The 19,546-nt window shown below is 52.5% G+C and overlaps 1 protein-coding gene across 7 annotated transcripts in view; it reads right to left on the reverse strand.

The window, feature by feature from the left end:
• LOC103091851 (paired box protein Pax-5) overlaps positions 1 to 19,546 on the reverse strand; it is a 192,450-nt gene that overhangs the window by 108,386 nt on the left and 64,518 nt on the right. Inside the window, exon 1 of one of the 7 annotated variants that reach the window (XM_032949693.2) lies at positions 5,065 to 6,937. The exons of 5 other annotated variants lie outside the window; for them this stretch is intronic. In XM_032949693.2, the coding sequence (XP_032805584.1) occupies positions 5,065 to 5,107 (43 nt within the window). In that variant the 5' untranslated portion in view covers positions 5,108 to 6,937. Of the gene's footprint in view, positions 1 to 5,064; positions 6,938 to 19,546 lie in introns of those variants that run through there. One more of the 7 variants, XM_032949689.2, reaches the window with a different exon arrangement.

Genomic DNA, 19,546 nt, shown 5'->3' on the forward strand with positions numbered 1-19,546 from the left:
GGAACTCAGGACTGAGCTTGGCCAGGATATTTGTGGACCGAAATAAAATAAAATAAATTGAATTTTCAGATAACAATAAAAAAAATCATACTCATAATCTCAACTAAATTGGTTTATATGTTCAGTTTCCCAGCCATTGTAGAACACGATTAAATTAACATAGGTTACTCAGCCGCAATCATACATACACACAGCACACACACACATGGTGCTACATGTCTAAAACACACGTTACACACGACGCACATGTAACTAAAGACAAAGATCCCCCTATAGCCTTAACAGACTGCAGGGGCAAGTGCTGTTAGCGAGCACCTATGAAGGCCATGCATGGCACACGAGGGGGTGGGTGGCCCGTACCACGCCCAGGCGCCTTTGTCTCCCCTAGCGGAAATGTTTTTTTTATACATCGCGCTAGGTACTCAATTGAGGCTGAGTCGACCTAGGGGAGGCCCAGGACCGGTTCAGATTTTGGTCACCGGCACGGCGCACAAGGGCGGGTGGCAAGCCCCACGCCCGGCCGCCTTTGTCTTCCCAGTGGCGATGTTTACAATACAACACACTTGGCCCACTTTGTGAATTAACATCGGGTGTAAAACGCCGCTCTCTGATCGTAAAACCCCAATGTAATTTTTATATATACATACATGACTACATCTGTCGTAAATGAAAACGAACATACCTCGCTGAACATTTCGCAAACACCTGCTGGATATATAACATTGTATTTAAAGTGCGTTGTATGCACACGCGTATGATAATTACGCGTCAATGGCGTTGCACTGTTAATCTATAACTTTCGTAATGAGCATTTGTTTGAGTCTACACATTAAACGGGTGCGTTCATCGATATTTGTGACGCAGTGGCGGTGGTGGTGATTTATCCTCTCTCGGGGGCTGCGGCATGTCGCGAAACTCCCCCTTGTCGTTGTGCACGAAAAAAAACATCGCCAACCGACTCGACAAAAGCGACGCGCTTCCCGACACTCCAACGCGATTCTTCTCCCGAAAATTGAACCTTCAGACTCACCGAGGCCGTCCTGCTTAAATAAAAGAACTTTGGTAATTGTAGTAATTACTTCTATTACCCTTAATGCTAAAGGGTAATTGCACGGCGAGCGTAATGGTGACGCTCGTCGTGCACAAGATAAATCGCACGCGGCGTTCGTGGAGCCAACGAGTGGAACAACGCGTTCCGCGGGAACGACCGCCGAAGTGGGTAGATTATTATTATTACATCGGCAGGAGGATCGTGAGAGGTAGCGGGCGGCTTAGTCAGAAAGGCATTCATCCAGCAGTGGATTCGCCCTGGCTCACGATGATGATGACGATGATGCCCTTTCTGACACGTGCGCACGACTGTGACGCCCGCTGCAGTGAGGACGCAATTAACCACAAACGCACACACATAAAAAAAATCACACCACACACTCACACACAATCAAACTCGCACACACAACTGTCTCACACACAGACGCACGCGCACAACACACACAACACACTCGTTGTGTGAAGCTCGGGTCTCGGACACGCTGCTTGTGCGTGAGTGTGTGTGAGAGTGTACCGTGCCGATCTTCATAAATGCTCGATAACAGCACTTGCCCCAACAGTCTGTTGCAGGCTATAAGGGGGATCTTTGTCTTTGCGGGTGCACGTTTGGGGAGCGGTGGTGTAGCGGTTAGCGCGCTGGGCTACGAGCACGGCGCCTCGAGTTCGATTCCTACTCACGGCCAACACCGCCAGTGACGATTATCTCAACGAGTCCTGGGCCTCCCCTAGGTCGACTCAGCTTTAAAAATTTAGGGGAGACAAATACCGGCCTTCATTGGTGCTCGCTAACGGCACTTTCCCCAACAGTCTACCAAGAGCTACACGGGGAGTGATCTTGGTCTCTTGCGCGTGTGTGTCTGAGTGTGTCAGTTACACGTTCGGTCGTGTAGCAGCACTTGCCCGTGTGAGTGTATGTGTGTGTTTAATTATCACAATACGACCCCACGTCACACCAACACGCGTGACACACGTGCTGTTTGGCAATCACTTGCGTTATGAATGTTATTCATGTTACATTATTGTATTGTATTCAAAAGTTCTGTGTTTTATATACGTGTAGGCGCGTATGCGTGGTGTATATGTAGTCGTACACGTGTGTGTGTGTGTTGACGTGTGTTTATATTTGTGTGTGTGTTATCATTACGAATGTTTTGTCCAGTTACCTTTTTAAATGCCATTCGTAAGAAAAGAAAGATTGCTGTTATTATTATTTTATAGCAGTAGTTAAACAACAATTAATGTTCTTATAATTTCAACTTGTGTATAAATCTGTACCATTATCAATGCGCGCACTGCCACGCAGCAATAAAATAAAGGCGCCACGGGATCGAGGCTGGCATCTACACACGCACACACACATTGACTATATTCTCCGGATTATACGACGCACTTCCCCATGTATTTTATTACAACAGTCGTGGGTGCGCCTTATAATCCGGTAGAGTTGCGTGCGTTTGTGATGTGCGCGCAAGCAGATGTTTGCGTGACTTCATTTTTTGACGCCGAGCGCGAGGTTTTAGTCGTGCGTCTTACTTTCCGGGCGCGTCTCACAGGCCCGGGACAATGCGACGTCCGATCGGTGTGAGTGCCGTTGACAAAATGCGGTGTGTGTGCGCTGTGCGCTGGATTCGGATCGATCGATGATGAAATCATCCGGCGGTCCGTGTCCTCCCCGTTCCGTGCAATTTCCGCCGCCCGCCGCTCTGCGTGAGATGATCGCAGCGGTGCATCATCCATCGCTGCGACGGCGGGTTCATCGGTGATGTGTTTGTGCCCACTCGCACTGCCCGTGGACGATGCCGCGTGGGGAGAGACTTTCCCTTGCGCCGAACCCAAACCACCCACCCCACCCCACCGCATACACCCACCACTGCAAGCTTACGTTTAAACAATAAAACAACCCAAACGCAAACTCGACACGCTCCTCCCTCCCACTGCCACGGCGATGAATAACTCAGCGCGACGTTTCGGGCGCCGATTCTTTTAAGTGTTTCGAAGGCGCGCGCGAGAGAGAGATCGTGCGCGTCCCGAGCTTGCTAACTGCGCACGATGGCGAGTTTAGGGAGACGTGCTAGAACCCCTCGGCGGGAGTGCATTCGTGATGTATAATATATAGAACAAAAAAGTGATTTATTTACGATATATATACACGTGGCTACATTCGTGTAGGGCATTTAAATTCGCTACAACGTGTCGTGTAAGATTAACGTTGCTTATAACGTGCATCGACGTACTGCCATGTATTTTATATCTATATTTAAACGCACACAATATTCAGCGTTCGTGTGGATAATGGAGAATTATAATTACCAGTGAGAACCCCTGGGTGCATGTACGCGCACGTGCATGTGTACGCGTGTGCATGCATATGTGTGTGTGCGTATATGTATTAAAACGTGTGTGCATGCGTGTACACAATACACACACACGTGCATAATACGCAGCAGACAATGGCAATTTTAAAAAAAAGATTCTGCGAAGACGGCAATGTTAAATATTTTCCACCGCGATAATTGACAGCAAAAAAAAAATCGCCACGTCAATAAATATTTTTTGTTCTTTTCAATTATACTCCGACGTTTCGGGCGACCTCTCTAGGCGAGGAATAAAATAACGCACCCGACGAACTCAGCCGGCGTCTTCCAATCGACGCCGGTGGCTCACCGTCGTCACGAACGACCTCGCACTCGCTTACAGGGGAAACGCCGAGAGCGCTGCCTCGTAACGCCATCATTTAACGGGCTGCCGTTTCGGGCAACGGCCCTCTTTAAGAGGGGGGCGAGAGATTGGCTGGCGTATTGTCGACGACTTGAGGTCGATTCCCGGCCACGGCTAACGTCAGTGGCGAGTGATATCTTGACTAACCCCCCCCCCTCCTTCACCAACCCGCACTACCCGGCGTGGGGAGGTATGGTCAAACAACCGCGGCGAGTGACACGGCTGTCGATGAAGGTGAACTATTACACTTGAATCGCCTATTTTGTAAACGTAACATTTAAACTACGCGCTCACTGCCACGTACTGGACACGTGTACACGCACTCGGCACTTGCATTGCTCTGATAGCTGCTGATGTGCGTGTATATGTACGGGTGTGTGTACGCGTGTGTGTGTGTGTGTACACGTGTGTGTGTGTACGCGTGTGAGTGTGTGTGTACACGTGTGTGTGTGTACGCGTGTGAGTGTGTGTGTGTGTACACGTGTGTGTACACTTGTGCGTGTGTGTGTGTGTACACGTGTGTGCACACTTGTGCGTGTGTGTGTACACGTGTGTGTGTTATTAGGTCGACTCAGCCTCAAACGAGTACCCGGTGCGGTGTGTAAAGATCGCCACTAGGGAGACAAAGCCGGTCGGGCGTGGTGCTGGCCACCCACCCCCTCGTGTACCGTTCCGGCCTTCGTAGGTGCTCGCTAACAGCACTTGCCCCGACAGTCTCTTAAGGCTACACGGGGGATCTTTGTCTTTGTTTTTTGTTACTGAAACGGTCTCGACCCTCCCCTGCAGAGGCTCACACACCGCGCTACGGTCCCGACGACCCGCGTTCAACTCCCGTCCGCGCACATCAGCGGCATGCCCAGAATAAGCTCCTCCACCACCCCCCTCGCCCACCCCTACCCAGGTCAACTCATCCTTAAATAAGTACACGGTACAGTTGCGTGATCAACAACAGGATTAGGGAGACAAAGGCGGCCGGGCACGCGTGCGTCCGTCCTCAACGTTCCGGCCTCGATCGTCGCTCGCTAACAGCACTTGCCCTCCCGCACCGGTCAAGTTTTACGAAGCTACACGGGACATCTTTGTCTTCGCTATTGCGCTACCGCATACATTCATACATGCACACATACACGCGCACATACGCACGTACACACAAGCACGCGCGTACTTACGCACGCGCGCGTACACACACGCACGGGCTCGCGTACACACACACACACGCACGCGCGCGTACACACACACACGCACGCGCGCGCACGTGTTTGTGAGCGCGTCTGCGGTGACTTCAAGCGTACTTACTGTGCATAGCGGCGAAGGGGTCGGGCTTGCAGTGCATATCCATAGGGGACGGGAAGGGAAAGGAGTAGTGCAAGGTAGACAGTTTGACAGTCTTCTCGGCTCCTCCAACTTCAACGCGAAAGTCCTCCTCGCCCTGCCGCTCACTCGTCACCACGTCTCCTCTAGTGAGTCGCTGCTGCTGCTACTGCTGCTACCGCTGCTGATATTGCTGCTGCTGATATTGCTGCTGCTGCTGTCGCTTGAGTCGTAAGGTTCTTTCGCTCAAACGCAACCGGCGCCGTCACCAACGTCAACAGCGCGGCGGCTGTGGGTGACGCGAGGCTTCGGCGGCACCTCGTGAATTATTGAACGCGACCGCTGCGGCCGGATCGGATTCCCTCGTGGTATCTCTCTCTCTCTCTGTGCGTGCGTGCGTGCGCGGGTTGCGCGAGGTCTCTCTGTGAGTCTCTGCGAGTCTCTCTGTGTGTCTCTGTGTCTGTGTGTGAATATTCACGCGCTACCGTGCTCCGCAGAGAGGCACACTTCTTCGTCTCGAGTCTCCGCCGCCGCCGTCGCCGCCGCAATTCATTCAGTTTTGGCTCAACACCGTCGAGTCCACCGCATTCCAGCGACGCCTTTCCGCCCGTGTGCGCGTGCGTCTCTCTCTCTCTCCCCCCCTCTCTCTCTCTCTCCGCGTGCGTCTCTTCTCTGCGTCTCTCCGCCTCTCGGTGTCTGCGCGTGTCTCTTGCCCCGTTGCTTGAGTCGCTCTTCGTAGGCGCGAGATTGAGTCCGAGAACCCCTTGCAGCTTGAGGGTTCGTTTCGTTCCCTCGTCCCGGTCAATTCTGCTGCTGCCGCCGCTGCTGCCGATGCTTCTGCTGCGATTGTTGATTTCCGCTCGGGACTCACTCTCGCCCAGAGTTCTGCAACGCGATCCCTTCAATCGTTCGCAGCTCTTCCGCTATGCGGTGTGCGGTATATACACGTACACACACACGCGCGTACACATACGTACACACACACACGCGCACGCGCACGCACGTGTGCTTGTGCCTCTCTGCGTGAGCGCTGATTCCAAATGTTTGCGCGTGAATGAATATGTAAAGCCGCGCCGGAACGATGTTGGACACCGTACGTGTGTGTGCGTGTGTGTGTATACGAACAATTGTACACTCTACACGATGCACGTCTTAACAATGCATACTTTTAACGAGTCCCAGAAAAAAACTTGTATATTACATGTGATATCATATGATAAATATACGATATGCGTTTGTTTCTGATATATTTATAGACAGCGTGCGTGTATATAGTCTCACTTAGGAGCGCACACAGTAAATAATAATGATATATAAGCAGTGTGCAGTGCTAGCGCGTGTGTGTGTCTATATAAGCGTGCTAGCGCGCGTGTGTGTATATACATAAGCGCGCATGCACACGTGCGTTGTGTGTGTGAGTCTATACGTGTGAGAGTATCTATGCGTGCGCGCCTACGCAAGTGTGGAGTAGTCTATACAACGCACGTGTGTGAGTGTGAGTGTGTGTACACGCATACACTCGCACGCTCGCAACGCGCCTGTCAATCTGACTCGAGAAGTGTCACGCACTAGACGCACGCTGCAGGCTGACTCACTCACTGTGCTGGCTGGCTCACTGTGCTGGGCTGGCTCACTGTGCTGGGCTGGCTCACTGTGCTGGGCTGGCTCACTGTGCTGGGCTGGCTCACTGTGCTGGGCTGGCTCACAGTCCTCACTCGCCGTGTCTGTCCACGGCACTGACACTCCACGACTCCCGCTGCTCCTTCCGTATAAAGCGGCGATCTCGCCTCACCGTCACACGCTCTCCCCTCCACACAACTCGCCATTGGTCGCCCACTCAGCCATTTATCAATGAGCCCAGAGCTACACTGCCACCCCCACTACCACCCACTACCACCCCCCCCCCACCCACCTGGCTGGCACGTCACGAATAACATTAAGGCAGAGTCCTCCTCCTCCTCCTCCGATGTCTCCCTCCCCACTCCTCTCTGCCTCTCCCGTTTCCCATCTCACCCGCTCGCTCCCTCCCTCTCTCTCTGCTTCCTCCTCCCACATCCCCCCCTCCTCCTCCATCTCCCCCAGGCGTACGCAGGGGGGGGAGTGAGGAGGAGAGGGGAGGGGGGAAGAGCTATGGGGTTATCCCATCCCGTCCGGTACACACAGAGTGTCTTATACACGTCTTATTACGTACGCGTGTCTGTGTGTATGTTTAGGTGTGTCTCTGTGTGTCTTTGCCTATATACACACACACACATTGTGTGTATGTTTAGGTGTGTCTCTGTGTGTCTTTGCCTATATACACACACACGCACGGTGTGTGTGTATGTTTAGGTGTGTCTTCGTGTGTCTGTGTCTATATACACACACGCACTGTGTGTGTGTATGTTTAGGTGTGTCTTCGTGTGTCTTTGTCTATATACACACACACGCACTGTGTGTGTATGTTTAGGTGTGTCTTTGTGTGTCTTTGTCTATATACACACACGCACTGTGTGTGTGTATGTTTAGGTGTGTCTCTGTGTGTCTTTGTCTATATACACACGTACGCACTGTGTGTTTGTATATATTGCAGGGCTGAGAGATTGCAGTTTGGCGACGCTTCCATCCAGCAGTGGATCGATCATGGCTGATGCTGATGATGAAGTAGGTGTGGCTGTGCTCGCTCACAGCACTTGCCCCAAAAGCCTATGCAGGCTACACGGGGGACATTAGTCTTGGTCCGTATAATCGCACGCGCGCGCGTGTATGTATGCGTGTGTGTAATTAGATTGCTTTGCACGCGTGTGTGAATTTGTGTGTTCGTATGTCTGCTGTGTGTAAGTGTTCTCTATGTGTGCTGTGTGCTATGTGTGCTGTGTGTATGTGTGCTTTGTGTAAGTGTTTTCTATGTGTGCTGTGTGTATGTGTGCTGTGTGTATGTGTGCTGTGTGTAAGTGTTCTCCACGTGTGCTGTGTGTATGTGTGCTGTGTGTAAGTGTTTTCGATGTGTGTTGTGTGTATGTGTGCTGTGTGTAAGTAGTTCTCTATGTGTGCTGTGTGTATGTGTGCTGTGTGTAAGTAGTTCTCTATGTGTGATGTGTGCTGTGTGTATGTGTGCTGTGTATATGTGCTTTATATGTATGTATATATACATGCATGTGTGCGTGATTAAATACGTGGTGTGTGCGTGTATATAAATAATTTTAATGTATGTGCATATTTCTCTCTCTGTGTGTGTATATTGTTGTAAGTGCGTTGTGCATGTCTTTGTGATGGGGAGCGGCGGTGTATCGGTTAGCGCACTGCGCTACAATCCTAGCGACCCGAGTTGACGAATATCTAAACCGCTGCTGGCCATCCCCTAGATCGACGCAGCCTTAAATGAGCACATTGCGCGGTGTGTAACTATGAGCACGCCACACCGTGCCGACCTTTTTTTTATTGTAGGTCCTCACGAACAGAACTTGTCCCAACAGTTTGTAGGCCTATGCGGGGGATCTTTGTCCGTGTAGTTCATCGTACGCGGACAGGAATCGAACCCAGGTGGCCGGCATCACAGCCAGAGCTCGCTAATGCCACTTGAGACTGGGGTCTAAGGCTAAACGGGGAGTGCGCGCGCGCGTGTGTGCGTGCTTGCTTGTATGTGCGCCCGTGTGTATGTGCGCTTCGTCTTGTATGTGCGTGTACACATGTGCGTCTGTGTGTGTGGCCTTCATAGGTGCTCGCTAACAGCACTTGCCCCTACAGTCTGTTAAGGCTATATGGGGGATCTTTATCTTTGTGTGTGTGTGTGTGCGCGCGCGTGAAAATGTGTGCGTTATGTGGAACGGAAGCGGAGTGGATAGCGCACTTGCGCTACGAACCGGGCGACCCGAGTTCGATTCCCGCTCACGGCCAGCATCAGTTGTGAATATCTGAACCGGTCATGTGGGCCTCCCCGACGTGGACCCAGGCTTAAAGAAACGAGGATCTGGTGGTTGCGGTACATCACTAATACGTCAACAATTCATTCATATACGCACATCACCAAGCACAATCGGAGAAGGATGAATGTCAAATATACTGAGTATTCATCGGAGGGAACAAATGCGCGCACATCATAGCCGCGACGAATACAGCGACACGCGTACACAGAGACAAAGGTCCCCCGTATAGTCTTTGGCAGACTGTTGAGGCGAGTGCTGTTAGCGAGCGCCTATTGAAGGCCGATACGGCACGCGATGCGGTGGGTGGCCAGCGCCGCGCACGGCCGCCTTTGTTTCCCGAGTGGATATTTTTTTTGTTCACACATTGCACCAGGCACTTATTAGAGTCGATCTCGCGGGAAGCCTAGGGCCGGGTTCAGACGTCCGTCCAGCAATGTTGGTGGCCGTGAATGGGAATCGAACTCGAGTCGCTGAGTTCGTTGCACAGCGCGCCGACCACTACACTACCGCTTCCCATACAGGCGCACGGCAAAGACAAAAGATCCCCCCCCCCGTATAGCCTTAACAGAAGTTTGGGGCAAGTGCTGTTAGCGAGCACCTATGAAGGCCGGCACGGCACGCGAGAAGGTGGGTAACACCACGCGCGGCCGCCTTTGTCTCCCAAGTGCTGATGTTTACACACCGCAACAGATACTCATTCGAGGCTGAGTCGACCTAGGGGAGGTGGCAAAGCGCCGGCTCAGATAATCAACACCGGTGTTGGCCGCGGGCGAGAATCGAACTCGGATCGTTGGGTTCGGAGCGCAGCGCGCTAACCGCTATGGGTACCGCTACCACACACAAAGACAAAGATCCCCCATATAGCCTTGACGGACTGTTGGGGCAAGTGCTGTTAGCGAGCACCTATGAAGGCCGGCACAGCACACGAGGGGCTGGTTGGCCAGCACCACTCCCGGCCGCCTTTGTCTCCCCAGTGGCGATGTTTACACACCGCACCAGGTACTCATTTGAGGCCGAGTCGACTTGGGGGAGGCCCAAGCCCGGTTCAGATAATCGTCACCGGTGTTGGCCGTGAGCGTGAATAGAACTCGGGTCGCCAGGTTCGTAGCGCGCTAACCGCTGCACCACCGCTCCCTACAGCCGCGCGTGCACACACACAGCGGGTTACAGCCCGTACGAGCAGCAGCAGCAGTAATATTCGGTCAATAGGCGCTAAATTGACACGGGTTTGCATGACTTCCTAGAGTGATCGATATTGTTTACAGCAAACAAAAAAACATCTTTTGTCAAACGCCGCCCGTGTTATTGATGATGACCGAGGTTTATTAGCGTTGCGCCTACGTGCATTTTAATGCGGATAATTTTTTCGTCTATATATATACACACATGTATGTATATATGCGTGTGTGTGTTTAATTAATTTAAACATTGACCAGCGCGGTGAAGTATGGCCAGTCAACCCGGGTGCGGGCGTCCTCGTCCAGCGGTAGATTGACGAAAGGGTTGTGAAATAGCATCGTGGTAGTCGTTATTGCTGTTTAGTGTAACAAATATAATACATAACGACTAACAATAATTGCGGAATAAATCTCGATGGTGATGCTGTTGCTGTAAGTAGCTGTGCTATGTTAACGGGGCGGTGTGTGCGCTTTAGGTGGTGGGTGTCTGCGTGTGTGTGTGTCTGCGTGTGTGTGTGTCTGTCTGCGTGTGTGTGTGTCTGCGTGTGCGTGTGGGTGTCTGCGTGTGTCTGTCTGCGTGTTTGTGTGTGTCTGTCTGCGTGTGTGTCTGTCTTCGTGTGTGTATGTCTGCGTGTATGTGTGTCTGTCTGCGTGTGTGGGTGTCTGCGTGTGTCTGTCTGTGTGTGTGTCTGTCTGTGTGTGGGTGTCTGCGTGTGTGTGTCTGTCTGTGTGTGTGTGTATGTGTGTGTGTCTGTCTGCGTGTGTGTCTGTCTTCGTGTGTGTGTGTCTGTCTGCGTGTGTGTATGCGTGTCTGTCTGCGTGTGTGTGTCTTTGTGTGTGCCTTTGTTTGTGTCTGTGTATTTCCCTGGGTATTTGTGTGCGTCTGATACGTGTGTGTGTATCTGTGTATGTAGTGGGGAGCGCTATGAACCTGGCGGCCCGAGTTCGATTCCCGCTCACGGCTAACACCGGTGACGATTTACGAACAAAGTCACGGGCCTCTCCTAAGTCGACTCAGCCTAAAAAAAACAGTGCCTGGTACGGTGTGCAAACATTCACACTGGGGAGACAAAGGCGTCCGGGCGTAATGTTGGGGTAGATACCCCAGCCGCGTGCCGTGCGGGCGTCCATAGGCGCTCGCTAACAGCACTTGCCCCAACAGTCTGCTCAGGCTATATAAGGGGATCTTTTGTCTATTGTGTGTTCGTCAGCGTTATTAAGCAATTGCTTGATATGCGGGAATAACATTTCCAGATACAGTGCGCGGATTTTCGTTTTAACTGTGGGAACACGCGCGCGTGCGTGTGCGTGTGCGTTTCTGCATTTGTGTGCGCGCGCTTGTGTGTGCGTGTGTGTCACAGTGTGTATGTGTGTGCGTGTGTGTCACAGCGTGTATGTGTGTGTGCGTGTGTGTTACAGCGTGTATGTGTGTGTGCGTGTCACAGCGTGTATGCGTGTGTGCGTGTGTGTCACAGCGTGTATGTGTGTGTGCGTGTGTGTCACAGCGTGTATGTGTGTGTGTCACAGCGTGTATGTGTGTGTGCGTGTGTGTGTCACAGCGCGTATGTGTGTGTGCGTGTGTGTTACAGCGTGTATGTGTGTGCGTGTGTGTCACAGCGTGTATGCGTGTGTGCGTGTGTGTCACAGCGTGTATGTGTGTGTGCGTGTGTGTCACAGCGTGTATGTGTGTGTCACAGCGTGTATGTGTGTGTGCGTGTGTGTTACAGCGTGTATGTGTGTGTGCGTGTGTGTCACAGCGTGTATGTGTGTGTGCGTGTGTGTCACAGCGTGTATGTGTGTGTGTGTCACAGCGTGTATGTGTGTGCGTGTGTGTTACAGCGTGTATGTGTGTGTGCGTGTGTGTCACAGCGTGTATGTGTGTGTGCGTGTGTGTCACAGCGTGTATGTGTGTGTTACTTTGAGTGCGCGTGCGTTTCTGCATTTGTGTGCGCGCGCGTGCGCGTGTGTGTGTGCGTTTCTGTATGCGTGTGTATTTCTCCATTTGTCTTGCGTGTGTGTGAGTCACTGCAGAGAAAACTCATCACAGCAGTCACTGTGCGCACGTGTGTTTTCCGTGGGTGCGCGTGTGTGGGGGGGGGAGTGGTAATGTAGTGGTTAGCGCGATGCGTTACGAACCCGACGGCCCGAGTTCGAACCGCGCTCACAGCCAACGTTAGTGATATTTGAACGAGGTCCCTGTACCTCCTCTAGGTCTACTCAGCCTTACACGAGTCCCCGGTGCGGTGTGTAAACATTAGCGTGGAGGGGGAGACAAAGGCGGCCGGGCGTGGCGTTGGCCACCCACCCCCTCGTGCGCAGTGTTGGCCTTCGGAAGTGTCAGCGAACGGCACTTGCCCCAAGAGTCTGTTCAGGCTTTAAGGGGGACATTTGTCTTTGTGGGTTTGCGTGTGCGTGGCTCATTGTTTGCGCGTGTGTTTCGTGCGTCCATCAGTCTATTTGCGTGTGTGCGTGTATGTTTGCGTGTGTATGTGTGCGTGTGTATGTATCCATGTGTGTGTGTATGTATCCATGCGCGTGCGTGTGTGTGTATGTATCCATGCGTGTGTGTGTATGTATCCATGCGTGTGTGTTTGGGCGTGTGCGTGAGAGTGTGTGTGTGTCAGTGCCCGTGGGGGAGCGGTGGTGTAGCGGTTAGCGCGCTGCGCTACGAACCTGGCGACCCGGGTTCGATTGCCGCTCACGGTCAACACCGGTGACGATTATCTGAACCGGTTCCGGGCCTCCCCTAGGTTTACTCGGCCTCAAATGAGTACCTGGTTCGATGTGTAAACATCGCCACTGGGGAGACAAAGGCGACCGGGCGTGGTGCTGGCCACCCACCCCCTCGTGTGCCGTGCCGGCCTTCATAGGTGCTCGCTAACAGCACTTGCCCCAACAGTCTATTACGGGCTATACGGGGGAATTTTGTCAGTGCCCATACGTGTGCGTGTGTTTACGTGAGTGTGAATGTGTGAGTGTACATGCGTGTGTGCATGAGTTGTGCATTAAATGTGCATGAGTTGTGCATGTGTGTGTGTCCATGTTTGCGTGTGTGCGTAAGTGCGTGCGTGAGTGAGTGCGTGTCCATATGTGTGTCCACGCGTGTGTGCGTGTGTATGAGTCCATGCGTGTATGCATGAGTTGTGTGTGTGTGTCCATGTGTCCATGTGTGTGTGTCCATGTGTGTGTGTGGGGAGCGGTAGGGTAGCGCTCAGCGCGCTGCGCTACGAACACGGCGACCCGAGTTCTTCACCCGCTCACGGCATACACCGTTGACGATTATTTTAACCGGTCCTGTGCCTCCCCTAGGCCAACTCAGCCTCAAATAAGTGCCTGGTGTGTACACATCGCCACTGGGGAGACAAAGGCGGCCGGGCGTGGTGCTGGCCACCTACCCCCTCGTGTGCCGTGACGGCCTTCATTGGTGCTTGCCAACAGCACTTGCCCCAAAAGTCTGCTAAGGCTTTACGGGGGATCTTTTCCTTGGCGCAGACGAGTGTGGGTGGTGGTCAGAGTGAGCGATCATTAGCGGAGCGACTTTCAATCCACCCGCCAACACGGACACTTCATCAACACTATTGCAGCAGCAGCAAACGTACTCAGTACGTCCATTATTATTATTTAACAAAAAATAACGGATGATTGTAAAAAAAAAATTGACTCTCAAACGTGATTTTTACTTGTATAGCATTCAAATATTGTCTAAGCACACGCACACACGTGTCTAAGCACACACACGTGTCTAAGCACACACAAGTGTCTAAGCACACACAAGTGTGTGCTTAGACACGTGTGTGTGTGATGCCGTGTGTGTGTATGCTGTGTGTGGGGAGCGGTGGGATAGCGGTTAGCGCGCTGCGCTCCGAACCCAGCGAACCGAGTTCGATTCCCGCTCACGACCGACCCCAGTGACGATTATCTGAACCGGTCTTGGGCCTCCCCTAGGTCGACTCAGCCTCAAATACGTATCTGGTGCGGTGTGTAAACGTCGTCACTGGGGAGACAAAGGCGGCCGGGCGTGATGTTGGCCACACGATCCCGTCGTGTGCCGTATCGGCCTTCACAGGTGTTCGCTAACAGCACTTGCCCCAACAGTCTGTGAAGGCTGCACAGGGGACTTTTGCCTTGTCTTTGACCACGTACCCACCGGGTACGCGTGGGTGGTGGCGTTGTGCGGTTTGACCTCGTCATACCCCGATATGCAGGGCACACACGAGTCTTGTACAAAAACCGCGTTTTATTCTGTTTCACACGACTATATATATGTGTGTGTCGCACGTGCAACGAGACGCCTATATTTATGAGACGCTCTATTTACATGTGAGTGCATGAACCGGAGTTAGTAAACACGGATTATTATTTAGCTCCAGAATCAGTCTTTAGACTGGAGGAATCCGAGGAGCTATGAAGCTCTTTTGGCGAATATGACGCCGTGCTAGCGTGAGAAAAACTGGACTCCTCCAGATTCTATCTCCCGGCGCGGCAGCTGAAGAAACGCCGCTCGCTTTAGAAAGCCCATCCGGCCACCTCTGTCCATCCGAGTTCGATCCCCGCTCACGGCCAACATCAGTGACGATCGGCAGGATCTTGCGTGGTGTGGAAGACTGGTGGTGGTGGTGGTGGTGGAGGGGGGTAAAGTGTGGGTACGGCCGCCTCTTCCAACAACACGTCTGGCCATTGTGGAGGAGTCGACCAAAACGACAACTGATCCTTACGGCGGTACCCCGGGGTACCAAATAATACTAAATGGACGAGGCAATTAAATATTGTATTTCTGGGACACTATTTTTTTCCCAGGGGTGAACTTCACTCCGCGACTGGGGGTAACCAATCAATCCGACATCAGCGCCACTCTGCGATGTCGAAACGCAGCGAGGACGCTCGCGGTACGCACCACAGTGCATTGGGTCCAGCTCGTCGAGATGAGTCGATTACCGCATCGCCGACCATCAACAGACTGAAAATGACTGCATCACGACATCGTACGAGAGCCCAGGGTACTACGTGACCCCTGGGGTATCGCCGTGAGGTTCAACTGTGGAGTTCGTGCCGGCGAGGGCCAACATCGTCAGCAGCAGGGCATGAGCGAGACGTTGCAGGGCTGTCGCCGCCTGTCACCCCCCACCACCACCACCCTCCTTTACAATGATCTGCCTGGGTTTTAATATGGCAACGGTTAGACATTAACTCTGATGAAACCACCAGGCCGGTTCTGACTTTTACCGCTGTGTGCGTGTCGTGTGTGAGCGTGTATGTGTGTGTCCGTGTCGTGTGTGTGCACGAGTGTGTGTGCGTGTCGTGTGTGTGCGTGTACGTGTGTATCTGTGTCGTGTGTGTGTGTCGTGTGTGTGCGTGTCGTGTGCGTGTACGAGTGTGTGTATCGTGTGTGTGTGTGTGTGTCGTGTGTATCTGTGTCGTGTGTGTGTGTCGTGTGTGTGTGTGTGCGTGTCGTGTACGAGTGTGTGTGTCATGTGTGCGCACGAGTGTGTGTGTCGTGTGTGTGTCGTGTGTGTGCACGAGTGTGTGTGTTTGCACGTGTGTGCACGTGTGTGTGTGTGTGCACGAGTGTGTGTCGTGTGTGTGTGTGTGCGCACGAGTTTGTGTGCACGAGTGTGTGTCGTGTGTGTGTGTGCGCACGAGTTTGTGTGCACGAGTGTGTGTCGTGTGTGTGTGTGCACGAGTGTGTGTCGTGTGTGTGCACGAATGTGTGTGTCGTGTGTATGTTGTGTGTGTGCACGAGTGTGTGTGTTTGCACGTGTGTGCACGTGTGTGTGTGTGTGTGCACGAGTGTGTGTCGTGTGTGCACGTGTGTGTCGTGTGTGTGTGTGTGCGCACGAGTTTGTGTGCACGAGTGTGTGTGCGTGTCGTGTGTGCACGAGTGTATGTCGTGTGTGTGCACGTGTGTGTGTGCACGTGTGTGTGTGTGTGCACGAGTGTGTGTGCACGTGTCGTGTGTGGGGAGCGGTTCAGCGCGCGGCGCTTGCGAACCCGCCGGGCCGAGTTCGATTCCCCTGCTCACGGCCGACGGCGGTGACGCAAATATCTCGAACCGGTCCTGGGGCTCTTCCCTAGGTGGACTCGGCCACAAATGAGAAATCCGTTGCGGTGTGTAAACTTCGCCACTGGGGAGACAAAGGCGGTCGGGCGTGGTTGCTGGACACCCGACCCCCTCGTGTGCCGTTCCCGCCTTCATAGGTGCTCGCTAACAGCACTTGCCCCTACAGTCCGTGTGTCCACGTGTCCACCCGCGTGTGTCCCACCCTAGATGCGTGAGTCTCTATATACATACACTCACAGCACTTGCCCCTACAGTCCGTGTGTCCACGTGTCCACCCGCGTGTGTCTCACCCTAGATGCGTGAGTCTCTATACGGGCTATACGTGGCTGCAGTGATATTAGTGTGTGCGTGTGTGAGCGCGTGCGTGTGTGTGTGTGCGTGCGTGTGTGTGTGCGCACGAGTGTGTGCACGAGTGTGTGTGTGTGTGAGCGCGCGCGTGTGTGTATGTTTACACTTAGTACACGCGTTGGCCCCAAACGCGAACAATACTGACACGTAAATAATCACGTAAAAATTCGATCAATAGTATCGATGCTAAATAGACGCGGAGAGGACACGCACAGGACGCGCGCGCGCCGGCGAGACACCGCCCCGCTCGGGGCTACGGGCGACGATCGTCTGAACCGTCCCCCCCCTCCCCCCTCTTGGGGCTCCCCTAGGTGAGCTCAGCCTCAAATGAGTGACCCGGCTGCGGCGTGGAAGCGTCGCCACTGGGGGAGACAAAGGCGGTCGGGCGTGGTTGCTGCTCCCCCCCCCCCCCACCTCGTGTGCCGTGCCGGATTCACAGGTGCTGTTCGCTTACAGCACTTGCCCCCGTCAGTCTGTTTAGGCTATACGGGGGATCTTTGTTTCATTTACGTTTGCGCGTGCCCACAACGGATGTTGTTAATGATCACATACACTGGCCCTATATGTATACATATACACAATGGTGTATGGGACGCTACATGTGTACACTGTGTGTCTCTGTACGTGTGTACACTCTGTAGGGTAACGTAGTTCAGTGCGCGTGTGCAGCTGTGCGAGTGTGTGCGTGTGTACGCGCACGTTTGTAAGTGTTGTATTTTAGTTTTGTCCTTGTGAGAGTGAGTGCGACATTGAGTGGGCCTGCCCCAACAGTCTGTTAAGGCGATAGGGCGATCTTTTGTGTGTGTGAGACAGTGAGAGTGAGTGATAGCGAGGGTGAGTGAGTGTGTGTGTGTAAGTGTGACTGAGAGTGAGAGATCGCGAGTGTGAGTGAGCGTGATTGTGAGTGTGTAAGTGTGACTGAGAGTGAGTGATAGCGAGTGAGAGTGAGTGTGTGTGTGAGACTGAGAGTGAGTGATAGTGAGTGTGAGTGAGCGTGTGTAAGTGTGACTGATAGCCAGTGATAGCGAGTGTGAGTGAGTGTGTGTAAGTGTGACTGAGAGTGAGTGATAGTGAGTGTGAGTGAGCGTGAGAGTGAGTAAGTGTGACTGAGGGTGAGTGATAGTGAGTGTGAGTGAGCGTGAGAGTGAGTAAGTGTGACTGAGAGTGAGTACTAGCGAGTGTGAGTGAGAGTGTGTAAGTATGACTGAGAGTGAGTATGAGCGAGTGTGAGAGTAAGTGAGTGTGTATAAGAGTGAGCGAGTGTGAGTGCGATTGAGTTTTAGAGTGAGCGAGTGTGTGTGAGTGTGTTTAAGAGTGATTCTAGGCGAGTGTGAGAGTGAATCTAAGCAAGTGAGTGTGTATCAGAGTGAGCGAGTGTGAGTGCGGGTGAGTGTGAGAGTATGTGAGTATGCATAAGAGTGGGCAAGTGTGAGCAAGTGTGAGAGTGAGTGGGTGAAAGTGAGTGAGTGTGAGTGAGTGTGAGCGAGTGTGAGTGGCTTATAGTGATTGTGAGTGTGAGTGAGTGGTGAGTGAGTGATTGTGAGTGAGTATATGAGTGATTGAGTGTGTGTAAGTATGGGAGTGAGTGAGTGTGTGAGTGTGTGAGTGAGAGTGTGTGAGGGTGTGAGTGATTGTGTGTGTGAGTGAGTGTGTGAGTGAGTGTGAGTCTGTGAGTAAGATTGTGAGTGTGAGTCTGTGAGTGAGTGTGTGAGTGTGTAAGTGAGTATGTGTGTGAGTGAGTGCGTGCGTGAGTGAGTGTGTGAGTGAATGTCTGAGTGAGTGTGTGAGTCAGTGTGTGAGTGGGTGTGAGTCTGTGAGTGAGTGCGTGTGAGTGTGAGTCTGTGAGTGTCTGAGTGTGTAAGTGAGAGTGTGTGTGAGTGAGTGCGTGCGTGAGTGTGTGTGAGTGTCTGAGTGAGTGAGTGCGTGTGAGTGTGTGTGAGTGAGTGTGTGAGTGTGTGAGTGAGTGAGTGTGAGTCTGTGAGTGAGTGTGTGAGTGAGTGTGTGTGAGTGAGTGTGAGTGAGTGTGTGAGTCAGTGTGTGAGTGAGTGTGTGCGTGAGTGTGACTGAGTGTGAGTGAGTGTGTGAGTGAGTGAGTGTGAGTGAGTGTGAGTGAGTGTGAGTGTGTGAGTGAGTGAGTGTGTAAGTGTTTGAGTGAGAGTATGAGTGTATGAGTGAGTGTGAGTGAGTGTGAGAATGTGAGGAAGTGTGTGATTGAGTGTGTAAGTGTGTGAGTGAGTGTGTGAGTGAGTGTGTGAGTGTGAGTAAGTGAGTGTGAGTGAGTGTGTGAGTGAGTGTGTGAGTGTGAGAGTGTGAGTGAGTGTGTGAGTGTGAGAGTGTGAGTGAGTCTGTAAGTGTGAGAGTGTGAGAGTGTGAGTGAGTGTGAGTGATTGTGAGAGTGTGAGTGAGTGTGTAAGTGAGTAAGTGAGTGTGAGAGTGTGAGCGAGTGTGTGAGTGTGAGTGAGTGTGTGAGTGTGAGAGTGTGAGTGAGTGAGTGTGAGTGAGTGTGTGAGTGTGTGAGTGAGTGAGTGTGAGTCTGTGAGTGAGTGAGTGTGTGTGAGTGAGTGTGAGTGAGTGTGTGAGTCAGTGTGTGAGTGAGTGTGTGCGTGAGTGTGACTGAGTGTGAGTGAGTGTGTGAGTGAGTGAGTGTGAGTGAGTGTGAGTGTGTGAGTGAGTGAGTGTGTAAGTGTTTGAGTGAGAGTGTGAGTGTATGAGTGAGTGTGAGTGAGTGTGAGAGTGTGAGGAAGTGTGTGATTGAGTGTGTAAGTGTGTGAGTGAGTGTGTGAGTGAGTGTGTGAGTGTGAGTAAGTGAGTGTGTGTGAGTGTGTGAGTGAGTGTGTGAGTGTGAGAGTGTGAGTGTGTGTGTGAGTGTGAGAGTGTGAGTGAGTCTGTAAGTGTGAGAGTGTGAGAGTGTGAGTGAGTGTGAGTGATTGTGAGAGTGTGAGTGAGTGTGTAAGTGAGTAAGTGAGTGTGAGAGTGTG

This window comes from Petromyzon marinus, chromosome 8 (genome assembly GCF_048934315.1).
Source record: "Petromyzon marinus isolate PM22_M1 ecotype Great Lakes invasive population chromosome 8, UKy_Petmar_22M1.pri1.0, whole genome shotgun sequence".
NCBI lineage: Eukaryota > Metazoa > Chordata > Hyperoartia > Petromyzontiformes > Petromyzontidae > Petromyzon > Petromyzon marinus.